Below are 12733 nucleotides of genomic sequence, written 5' to 3'. Positions count from 1 at the left end.
TATTCCCATTCTACTTTTCATGCTAGGAACAAGTTTTGCACATTAAGGAGAAGATGCACTAAAGTGCAATAAGTTTAATATTTATTTATTTATTTCACAGCTTTTCTATACCGATATTCGTGGCTACATCATATCGGTTTACAATGAACTCAAAGGAAATACAATAAACAAGGGAGGGTAAAACAGGGGAGCAGGAGGAGAAAAGTACAGGGGTACTTAGGGAAAAGTATCGGAAAAAAGGAAAGACGAATTTATCCTATGAGGAGAACTGTGACGGACATTTTAAGTAATAATATGAACTAATAGGTAATAATAGGTCACTACAGGCAATTTACTACAACTATCATGAGATAACAACCGTCTGATATTGCGCTATGTACTAAACCAGTGGTTCCCAACCTTTTTCCCATCGTGATACACCTGATGGACAACGCTCACATGTGTGACACACTGCTCATTACAATCCATGGTGGAAATAATAATAAAAAAAGAAGACACAGTATTATTTTTATTGTTAAGAATGATACAAGGGAAAGATAAGAACTCTTTCTGAAAAGAAATTACATAAATAGTAAACTTCCCAATCAGAACAGCACTCAAACAGCAACCACCTTACCTAAGAAAAGACAACACTGAAAAATATTACACCAGACCTTAAGATACCAATACACCTCCTATTAAGAAAACAGATCAAGCCAGGCTGCTATAGAGCCCTACACAGAAACTACACGCCAGCAGAAAACCTCACCTGACAAAGAATAAAGAGACCAAAATGCATAACTAGAAGCATTCAGACAAAACTGAACTGGAAACCGCAACAAGCCAGAGTCTCTGGATGCAGTGTAACAAAGGAAAAAGAGAAACATCACCAGTCCTCATAAAACAAATCATGAAATATAAAATCAATAGCAGTAAAACCATAATAATAAATGGGTAGAATTTCAAAAAGCGCGATTTGGCGTACTTTTGTTGGCGCATCAGGCGCAAACAAAAGTACGCTGGATTTTAGTAGATACGCGCGTAGCCGCTAAAATCCTGGATCGGTGCGTGCAAGGCTACCGATTCCGTATAGCCGGCGCGCGCCGAGCAGCACAGCCTACCTCCGTTCCCTCAGAGGCCGCTCCGAAATCGGAGCGGCCTCGGTGGGAACTTTCTTTTGCCCTCCCCTCACCTTCCCCTCCCTTCCCCCACCTAACCCCCCCCCCCGGCCCTGTCTAAACCCCCCCCTTACCTTTGTCGGGGGATTTACGCCTCCCGGAGGGAGACGTAAATCCCCGCGCGCCAGCGGGCCACTAGCGCGCCGGGACGCGACCTGGGGGCGGGTCCGGAGGGTGCGGCCATGCCCTCGGACCCGCCCCGGGCCGTAACCATGCCCCCGGACCCGCCCCGAAACGCTACGTCCCGCCCCGAAAACACCGCACAGATCGGGCCCGCCCCCCGACACGCCCCCCTCGGAAAACCCCGGGACTTACGCGAGTCCCGGGGCTCTGCGCACGCCGGTAGGCCTATGTAAAATAGGCGCATCGGTGCGCAGGGCCCTGCTCGCGTAAATCCGCCCGGATTTACGCGAGCAGTGCTCTTAAAATCCGCCCCAAAGAGAACAGACTATTTCAAAACAGCTGATGAATGGAATATCCAATAATTAAAAACTCATAAAAAATTTCTAGATACCAATAAAATATTTCAAAATAGCAGACACAAAGACCCAGTAATGAAAAATAATAAGGATACAAAAAATGTTCTGCTCTGCATACCTGGGAACGTTTGATATCCAGGTGCCCTGAGATTGTTGTGAATTAGCAGGAGAGGAGGAGGGATAGGGGGGTTGCTTGCAACTTTCTCTTCTCTCTCAGTCACACACAAGCTCTCTCTCTCTCACACAGGCTCTCAATCACACACATACATACATGCTGTCTCACACACACACACACATACAGGCTCTCAATCACACACTTACATACATGCTGTCTCATACACACACACACACACACATACAGGCTCTCAATCACACACATACAGGCTCTTAATCACACACATACAAACATGCTGTTACACACACACACACACACACATACAGGCTCTCAATCACACACATACATGCTGTCTCTCACACACACACACACAGACACACACATACACATACAGGCTATCAATCACACACTTACATACAAGTTGTCTCATACACACACATACAGGGTCTCAAACACACATGCTCACTCTCTTTCTCGTCCCACGAAAGAAACGAGGCAGCAGTAGCCTCCTCCTTTTCCAACCCTTGTGGCCTCAAGAAAGGAGCCCCAATGGCTCCAGAGGCTGCCATTCTTGTTCCTTTTGCCCCGGGTTGCACCTCTCTTCTCCTTCGGGCCATGGTCTCTTCTTCCCGTGTGCGTACGGCCGCTGCACACCGCTCCTGGGCCACGGGCAGCGGGCAGAAGAGACCAGGCTGCAGGTGCCGCTGACTGAGTGCCTCTTCCAGCTCTCCTGCCGTGTTCCGCCCGTGTTCCGCCCTGCCGTGTTCCAGCTCTCCTGCCATGTTCCACCTGGGCTGTCAGCATTTCAAGCCCGAGTGGAAGGAGAAGGGTTCGCATCTCACTGAGGCAACGGGGAGACGCTGGGGCGGCGGGGGAACCGGGAAGTGCGGCAGCACACTGCTGCGCCGCGACGCACTAAACTACTGAGATGCAAAAAAATATTGTTCAGTATTTCTAACCAGTTAACACCCAGAGGCTGGACAAGCTAACCGGATAAACAGAGAGTGACTGACCATTCAAAATAATGAATTATGCTTCTTCTTAAAATAAATGTACTACTTTTCTTTACATACAGGGAGATTAGGACAAGTTGGGAGAGAACCTCATGATACAGAAAAGCCGTATGCATTTAATTGACAGAGGAAAAAAGAAACACACTTTTTCTTGTTTTAAATGCTGACAGGAAAACATATGCTTATTTTAAAAAAAAATTCAGATTTGCATAATAGAGCCATAATTAGCATATCTGAATTGTATAAATGTAGGCTGATATTATACCATAGCACAGGGATAGGCAACTCCGGTCCAGGAGTGCCACAAACAGGTCTGGTTTTCAGGACCCCCCTCAATGAACATGCATGAGATATGTTTGCATACAATGAGGGTAGTGCATGCAAATATACTCGATGCCTTGAAAACCAGACCCGATTGCGGCGCTCCAGGACCGGAGTTGCCTACCCCTGCTGTAGCAGAGAGAAAAGAAATCCTTGAAACCTGTTACCCCCTAAGATCACTCAGGCCTGGATCTGTGTCACCTCTTTGTTCTGTGGGACTCTGAGCAAGTTTCCTGTTCCTCTCCTCATTGTCCTTCTACTTGACTTAATCTTTCTTTCCCCCCCCCCCCCCCCCCCCGAGCTCTCCCCTCCTCTGCAGTGCCAAGTTGAAGCAGTTGCTCCTTCATCGGCCCCGGCAGCTTTCGCTCCTTGTGCAAACGTCAGTCACCATTTAAGCAAAGCAACGAAGGTTTCAAATACTATATATGCACACCCGACTATTACACAATTCATATAAACAAGCATCACATCAAGCAGACTCTGTACCCACACCAGCCCAAATATTTTGACAGTTGCCATTATTACATTTGTATTCATTTGTTTCGTTTTTGCTGTTCTTTTCAACAAAAATAAAATCTCTTGATGTAAACATCTAACTGCAAATTTCAGGCATGTTACTTCTTTCTTTGTGACACCTGAGCCTCTAACTCACATACATGATGTCAAGAGGGGTGGAAAGAGAGTGGAGTCTCCACGGGCCTCCTCTACGTGGCTTAGCTGTGTTTCCCCCCCCCCCCCCCCCCCCCCCCCCATATCCTATCCCACACATACAACCGCCCGACATCAGCAAGAGCAGCCCCGGCCTGAAATGCACTGACCTAGCACCAGAGCCCGGTACAAGTGGGTTCTTGGGTGGCCAGAGGATGCCACTTCCATGCAAAGGGGCTGACCTCGAAGCCCCAGGTCAAACGAAATGGTCGGCTCAGCCAAGCAGTCAAAAAAATAGAGATGTGAATCGGAACCGGAATCGGTTCGGATTCCGGTTCCGATTCACATGTGGGGTTTTTTTTTCATCGGGCCCGATCGCGGTTTTGTTTATCGGCTGCGCCCGAGCCGATAAACAAAAAACCCACCCCGACCCTTTAAAATTAATCCCTTTGCTTCCCCCACCCTCCTGACCCCCCAAAAAACTTTTTACAGGTACCTGGTGGTCCAGTGGGGGTCCCAGGAGCGATCTCCCGCTCTCGGGCCGTCAGCTGCCACTAATAAAAATGGCGCGATGGCCTTTGCCCTTACCATGTGACAGGGTATCCGTGCCATTGGCCGGACCCTGTCACATGGAGGGAGCACTGGACAGTGCTCCTATCATGTGACAGGGGCCAGCCAATGGCACGGATACCCTGTCACATGGTAAGGGCAAAGGGCCATTGGCGCCATTTTTATTAGTGGCAGCTGACGGCCCGAGAGCGGGAGATCGCTCCCGGGACCCCCACTGGACCACCAGGTACCTGTAAAATGTTTTGGGGGGAGGGGGTCGAGAGGGTGGGGGAAGCAAAGGGATTAGTTTTAAAGGGTCGGGGTGGGTTTAGGGGTTATTTTTATGTGCCGTTTTTCCCGCCCTCCCCCAAAACGATAAGAGAACCCCCCACGATCTATATCGTGGGGTTTTCCTATCGTTTCGGGGGAGTCCCCGATTTCTGACGATTTTGAAAATATCAACGATATTTTCAATCGTCCGAAGCCCGATTGACATCCCTACAAAAAAATGTTCCTTTCCCCGAGCCCTCCCCTTTCTGGCGGAACGTTCTTGCTTGCCTGCCCTCCAGAGACCTCGTGCTCCATCCTGATCTCCCCTTTGCCTCATGGGGCACTGCTCTTAGTCCCAGCCGTGAGTCAGAACCAGAAAATTCAACCTGGAGGCAGACGATCCGATCTGGCTCTCTAGAAAAATCATTTCGCTGCTCGTGCACTTAGCGACTCCAAAAATTAGAAACAGGTAATAAAAATTCAAAGAAGCCTGTTTACCTGCGTGAAGGATTTCAGCGCAGGAAGAAATGGGTCCCTCTTTATTGATTTCGTGTTGCCTATGAATACCAACTTCCCGGCATCATAAATTCTGTAAGAAAAATAAAAAAACTCGCATCACTTCCTGACTGGCATTTCAAGCAACCACAAGCAAGGTGGCTTTACACGCTACGCACCCTGCAGGATCGGGGGAGAAGCAGGGCTTCGTCACGCTGTACATGAGCTCACTGTCGGGAGACTCCGTGTCAGTAAAGTGCAGGTGATCCTTTGTGATGTACGCAATCTCAGTTTCTTTGACAACAAGGTGCCTCTTGGCCCCAGGAGCTTCTTTCGGCAACTGATCTTTCACGGGCAGGATGTGAATCGCCACGGTCTACAAAAAAAACAACAAAAAAACAGAAATTATTTGGATTCTAGCCTCGCTAGATTTTTAGCTTTGGTAGTGCAGGGTAAAAAGCAGGCTGTGTAAGTTAGCTTGACAACACTTATCCGGCTAATTTACATGGGATATTCAGCAGCACAGCAATGCCATTGAATATACCCAAATAAGTATCTGGCTAACTTTAGCTCTGCCAAGGGACACGCCTAGCTTATCCGGTTAACTTACTGTATAAGTCTGAATAACGCTGCTGATCTGGCTAATTTATCTGGCCAGATAAATAGCACCACCCAGTTATGCCCACTGCCCGCCCGCAGACTATCCAGCTAACTACTTACAAAACTTAGAAAATAGCCACTGCTATTACTAGCATCAGTAGCATGGAATAGACTTAGTTTTTGGGTACTTGCCAGGTTCTTATGGCCTGGAGTGGCCACTGTTGGGCTTGATGGACCCTTGGTCTGACCCAGTATGGCATGTTCTTATGTTGTTATTATTATTATTATTAGATAGAGATACTGAAGACTTAACTTTACTCACCTGAGTATTGGAAAGGTTTGGAGGTTCATGATTGTCTGATAAGATGAACTCAAAGGAGTCCTCAAATATTTCCCCCCCAAGGTGATGGTAATAGATAAGACCATAAAAGAGATTCCTTTGCAGAAAGCTTGTCACAGGCACACCTGATACACATAGAGACGATGCATGAATGGTTTCAGAAAACAAAATAAAAGATTGCTTATTGTTGGTATAATTCACTATATATATAAAGCATGCACTATCGTCACCAGTTAATTATAAACTGAGGGTGGAGGAAAAAATGTAGCCAACTTTGTTATTTTATATGAGATGAGACTATAATTTCCTAGAAAGAAAATATCCTTCCCCTGTATATCTCACACTTTATAATTTTGTGCAGATTTGGAAGTCCTAGCAAAATGCAGGCACTCTCATAGCCAGGTTTGTCTGGCAGGCTATGCATGAGAATTGGCAGGCCAGCTGTTTGGGTAACAGCTAGTAAGGGCAGCTATTTAGATTATTACAAAGCGTTGTGGTTAGGCACGGGAAGAGAGGGATACTGGATGTGAGCAAAGTCAGGGATTCGGTATGCTTATCTTTCCAAGATGGCAGAGTACAAAAGAAGAAATTGACAAGAACAGCCCTGGATAAGGAGAGAGATTTTGCAAGTAATCACACTCTATGGTTGACAGTTGGGATATATCCTTAGCAGTGTGGACAGCAGACAGGATGGGAAACTTGTTCTTTCTGTGCCTTCATCTACTATATTACTATCTCTCTTTAACTTATAGGGACATGACCTTGTCTTACAAAACAATATCCTTACATGGGCTATGTTTACTCCTTCCACAGAAGAATTATGGAAAGAGGGCTCACGTATTATGGGTGCAGAAAGCAGAGCTTGATTAAGGGTCGAGCCAGCTGGACAGGTGCCCGGGGCGCTGAGCTGCTTCCTGCCAATCGGGAGCATGTGTGCGATGCGTATTCAAGCGACTTGCATCAGCCTCTCCACCCAGTTTTGGGCTCGGCTGCCGGCTGAGCATTGCTGCCGTCCTACCCCTCCCTTGTGTGGCACCATGACATGCGAGCACGGCCGATGGCTGCCAGAGGCACTTCTGGAGCTGGTGTGCGAGGCAGGGGGCGCTCACATCTCCTGGGCAGAGCTCCTGGGTGCATTACTCACAGTGACATTCCTGCAGGATTCTTTGATTCTGATTTGGGGTTTTGGACCTCTGTGCAGGGTAACTGGCTGGGCCGCTGGTCATTCAAACTATTAGCCTGCCTGGGGGGGGGGGGGGGGGGCTCACATGTCTCAGCCCGGCCCTGGCAGAAAGGCCTCATTTTTAAAATACGGCAGCACTTATAACTGAGTGTGGATATCAGATTTTGCCTAAAGGCAAGGCTTTTCAAGTCCCGAAAGCTTGGTGAGACCAGTAAGTCACCGGAGCCACGCTTATTATTCTAGTTTCTTTTTTACCAGATTTGAATGTAGAAACCCAGACTTCTTCTCCTAAAAGAGAATTTCTGTATGATCTTTAGATAGCAGTTTCTGCATTTCGGCAAAGCAAATGCAAAATATGCCGAAGATCTCTTTTTGTTTTCCAGCAGAGAGCAGCGAGTACTTACCCGAGTCCTCTAGGAAGTGCTTCTTGATCAGTCCTCCCGCTCTGGGTGGTTTAGTGATGCTGTAGAGAATATAATCGTCACTCGAGTCAAAGTCGGAAGCCAGCAGCACGTGCCTTTCTAGGAGGACCATCTCCCCCTCTGCTAGCTCCAAAACAAGATTGTGGGCCAGGAATGGGGGGCTGTCATCTTTGGGAAGAATATTGATGGGAAACCTGTGCCTGATGCTGTGCTTCCCATCAAAGATCCTGAATATTATGTAGTCCTTTGTCGTGTCACTGTCATCGTGAGAATAACAGACAACTCCATCTTGTATGTCTTTCACGGTGAATGTGAAGGCTTTGCCTCCTGCACAGGAATCCACAATGAAAAACACCATATGCCAGTGTATAATCAACATAAATTACAACACAAACGCGCATAATCTTTCAGTACCAAGTCTTCAGTTCTGCTTATTAGAAATTAGCGGTTGCCTCGAGTCTGAAAAGCTTGGTGACTGCCTGTGTTGCTAAGGGATATGCTTGCCTTTGAAATGAACCAGAAAATTTCAACAACAAAAAAACAAAAAATGCGTTTCGTTTCATTTAGGAAACGAAAGGAAATAAACGAGAGTAATTTCATTTGGTTTTTTTTTTTTTTTGTTTGTTTCATTTTCCTCCCTGAGCAGACCCCAGCCTCCTGCCGATCCTTGCTCCTACTTCAAAAATGAAAAAAAATTCAAGGCCCTTCACCATGCTTCCTCCTCCTCCTGAATGCCCTCTTACCCCATTGTTGGTCTTTAAAGTTTAAATGGAGCTGGGTCAAACCATTCACTCCTACTCACTGGGTCAAACCATTCACTCCTACTCACTGGGTCAGGCACCAGAGGCTGTCATCATCTTGATGTAGGAACACAAAATGTTTGTCCAATAAAACGGTGCCAGTGCCATTTTTAAATACTGGCCCAGTGCGGCAGGACCAACTGGGGATTGCTCCTGCCCCATTTGGACTTCTTCAAAGACCAACAATGGCAAAGAAGCATCGGGGAGGGGGGGGGGGGTAGAACTAGGGGAGGGGGCTTTGAAGTTTTAAAATTTCGAGGCACTGGATTTTTCTTAGCGGGTCAGGGGAGGTTCTGTTTCATTTTGTTTTCATTCATGTTGCTGTTGATTTCATTTCAAATAAACAAAATGAGGCAAAATAAATGTCAAAATGAAATTTAAAAAAAAAAATAAGAAAAGCAAACCAAAACAGAAATGTAAGTGCACGGCCCTTCCTGTTGCTACAGCATAAGGAGGGGGGCTGAGGCCCAGAGCTCAGGAGGTAAACGTGAACAAGGAGGTCGGGGAGGGGCCCTGCATGATCACCACCGCTCAGTCCCCCTGTCTCTTACTCTGCATCTTATTCCTTTTACCCTTTGCTGCTTAGTCCTCTCCGTCCATTCTTATTGTACCACTCGTGTGCCGCTTAACAAAATGTAAAAAGGAAGATTATTTCCTTCTGTAAAACAAAGGCAGGAACTGAGCTCGCTGCCAGTTCCTGTTGACCTTCGATAGCTTTCACTGCAGTGGAAGAACATTTGTTTAAGACTCATCCAGAACGACTGCATCTGCTGGGCGGGTGCTTTTTAGAACATTCAAGTTGCCTTTTCCAAACAGGAAAACCAATCAATGCCTTGTGTCACTCTCCCCCCCCCCCCCCCTCACCCCCCACACCTTTTCCTCTCTAAAAACCATGGAACAGAAAAGATCTCGTGGGGAAAAGCAACGGGGCTATAATTCAGGAGGAATCTTAAGACAAGTCTGACGCTCATTTTCTGGGTCACCTTGAGGGACAATGTACAATGGGCACTGGCGTTGGGTGTTTGCTGCTGCTCACGTACCACATGTGCTCTTTCTGTGCGCACGAGTCTTGCCACTTGTTCGCCACTGGTATTGTGCATACAAATGAGGGTCTAAATCATTAAAATGACCCTGTCTTCCATCAATATTAACACTGAGAGGTCGATACTGAGCTACTGTGTGGGCCCCGCTAGTTAGCAACACGGCCACACTGCTGGACATAGCCAGCTATCTTAAAGTTAACCGGATAAGTTATCCTGCTAAGTCAGCTCCTCCCCAGACCACCCTGCTCTGCCTGCCATTCAGCCGCCACTACTTAGCCAGATAATTATTTTTTTTATTATTTATTTGTTTTTCTATACCGATGTTCAATCGGACAAATCACACCGGTTTACAGAGTAACAGAGGTTCTATAAGAAGAATAGCTTCTTATTTTACATTGAAACTTTGTAACAGATGTAACAATATAAATTGTTTGTAACAGATGTAACAATATAAATTGTAACAGATGTAAGAATATAAATTGTGGGGGTAATAGTTATTTCGCTAACTCTCTGGATAGCCTATTTACATTGAAAATCTTTTTTTTTACAAGAATGTAACAATATAACTTGTGGAGTAAATAAATGGGTAATAGTTATTTCCCTAGCTCTCTGGATAGCCTATTTACATTGGGATTTTTTTTTTTTTATAAGAGTCTGACTATATAACTTGTGGAGTAAAAAAAACGGCAGCAATGTACAGCGTAGCAGAGAATTCTATGCGAGTTAGTATCTTCTTATTTTACATTGACATTTTGTACCATCTGCAGCAATCTAACTTGAGGAACGGAGTAACAGAGAATTCTGTATAGAGTAGGAATGAACAGAATAGCAAAGAGTTCTATACTAGTTACTAACTTCTTATTTTACGTTGATACATTGTAGCATTTGCAGCAATCTAGCTTGAGGAACAGAAGTGGATGGGGATGTAGGTAATGGTAAGGATGAGGAGGGGTATATCGCACTGATGATGTATGGGGAATAGCGGGTTCTATGCGGTAATATGTATGTAAAATTTCAGGCGTGGAGGAAGTAGAGGATTGTAAGGAAATATGTAAGCTATTATACAGTTTAATTTTGTGTTATATGTAACAGCAAACTTGTGTGGGTGTGGAGGGTTTGTTGATCACCCCTTGACTTTACAATCTGCAACGGTAAATGCGGCCCTCTTGATTGCACCTCACAAGACACAATTAAAAGTCCTTTGTTTGGAAGGCTGCATGAAGTGAAGATCAGGCCTCCAGGGCATGGTAAACACCCTCAGCAGAGACCAGACCTCCTAAGCCATGCGCCTTCCCCTCCTACACCACTGGCGTGCTCAGCCCCTCCAGGAAGCAACTGGTCTTTATAGTTGAAGAGAACCACTTTTAATCCTACTGACTCGATACCAAATTTTAAAAGGTGCTGGTTGACCTTGTCCCGTGCTCTGGCCTGTACGTGTTTGCAGGGAATAAATCGGGCAACCCTTGTTTTGGGTTGTTTTTTTTTTAGGGGGAGTGGGGAGTATGGGCCGTGAGATCCTTTCTGCATTTCAGGGAGGGTTTTCAGGGCCCCAAGGCCCAATATTGGACTAGGGATGGAGGGGGCAGACAGTCCCTATGATGACACCCCCATTCTCTGACACCTCCTCCCCTCTATCCTCCAGCGCGATCGGTTCCCTGGAGACCATGATCACCAGTCACATTTTTCAAAGCCGATTTCTATGGGCTGCAGGGGACAACAGAGCATGTAGTGACTGTATTCAGTTTAACCCCGCCAGCTTCTGCATCTCCTCAGTTTAGTACATCCTGCACTAAAGCAGATGTCATGTTAACACTGTGTTAGAAACAGCATGTAATACGATTTTAGAAGGAAGTATGTTATTTCCAGCTTACATTTTCCTCTCTTGTCTTTTCCCTGACAACTGCAGAGGGGTGGCCTAGCACAGGAGAACTCCCACAGGCAGAGGGCTAATTCAAAGTGGAAGACGTCGGTGGCATTTCGAAGCCAACTGAAGATGTTTAAGCTATGAATAACGTTAAACCTTTTTTGAACCATAAAAAAACAGTCATAATGAATCTATACCCTGCCAACTTTTGAAAAGCTGAATCATCTCTGCTTTGGCTCTCAATATTATTTAAAAAAAAAACAAAACCCATTGATAATAATATATGAACTGCACATTTTGCTGAAAAAAAATTAAGAAAATGGTCGAAATAATTATGGTACCCTGCATTTTCTTCTAGTTCTCATACTTTATGATGACATTTCCAGTTACAAAAACGTGTGTGTCAGGATCCAGATATTATGTTTTACACTAAAATGTTATATATCCCAGAAAGAAACTGGAAGGATAAAATACTCAGCTTCAGTATATTTGAAAATCCATCTTGTATGACTTTTGAGCAGAACTTCTAAGTCATACAAAGTTTTTCAAACAGAAATAAATCAAATACCTCTAACCATGAGGCGTCCATGTTGCAAACCTTCAACTATCACCAGTTGGACAGAATCAAGGTTATCGTTGTCAACTATCTGAAAAGTCTCCCAGGTTATTGGACGTGATTGGCCTTCCAATAAGTCAAGCCCTGCAAAATGAATGAGGTGATGTTAAATTCATGCTTGAATTATCAGTCTTTTGTGTCTAGGATAAGAAAATTTCTTCTGTAAAGGTGAAAACTCTGAGAACAGCAATACATTTCTATGGACAAAGAATGGGACCGACTTCAAAAAGTATGACAATAAAGGTTAACAAATATAAATATGAAAAAATATTCAAAATTATACTAATTTCCTTACAGTGATATCAAATGCAACTATGCTGTTCTTAATGAATAAGATATTTTGCATTCTCATATTCCAAAGTATGATAACAATTTTGGTCATCTACTGATGGTCAAGATGGTCCACCTAGTCTGGGGGTATCGAAACCTACAACATATATTGATTCATGCTATTTGGTTATAATGGGTTCTGTTCGTTTTATAAAATCTATAATCACTATAACATCATAATAATTTGTTGATGTATGAGCCGAATTCCTACTTGCCCATGTTCCATGCTACCCTAGGAGCATTGGTTTCAGAGGTCCTGATGGAGAAATGGACCATGATGGGAGGGCTACTCATGAAAAATCCATCAATTGCTTCAAACTCAACCTAAAAAAAAGAAAAAAAGAAAAAGAACCTCAGACAAAGCAGAATTAATGCAGTAATTTCAAGTGTCACAGAATGTTCAAATGCACACAGTGTACTCTAGTGTTGGTGGCATTAAAGCAAGTAGGCTAGCTTTGACAAAGACACGTGTAAGCCTTCATTTCTTA

General features: G+C 44.9%; 1 protein-coding gene across 1 annotated transcript in view; it reads right to left on the bottom strand.

Annotated features, from left to right (window-relative positions):
• The window catches only part of LOC115099706 (FRAS1-related extracellular matrix protein 1-like), a 145033-nt gene that overhangs the window by 111005 nt on the left and 21295 nt on the right, over positions 1–12733 (bottom strand). Inside the window, 6 exon segments of the mRNA XM_029617443.1 lie at positions 5051–5141; positions 5227–5423; positions 5970–6112; positions 7575–7919; positions 11868–11999; positions 12461–12569. Coding sequence (XP_029473303.1) covers positions 5051–5141; positions 5227–5423; positions 5970–6112; positions 7575–7919; positions 11868–11999; positions 12461–12569 — 1017 coding nt within the window.

This window comes from Rhinatrema bivittatum, chromosome 10 (genome assembly GCF_901001135.1).
Source record: "Rhinatrema bivittatum chromosome 10, aRhiBiv1.1, whole genome shotgun sequence".
In the NCBI taxonomy this organism is placed as follows: domain Eukaryota; kingdom Metazoa; phylum Chordata; class Amphibia; order Gymnophiona; family Rhinatrematidae; genus Rhinatrema; species Rhinatrema bivittatum.
Note: the sequence above shows the minus strand (reverse complement) of the source record. Positions and strands in the feature narration are given on the sequence as shown.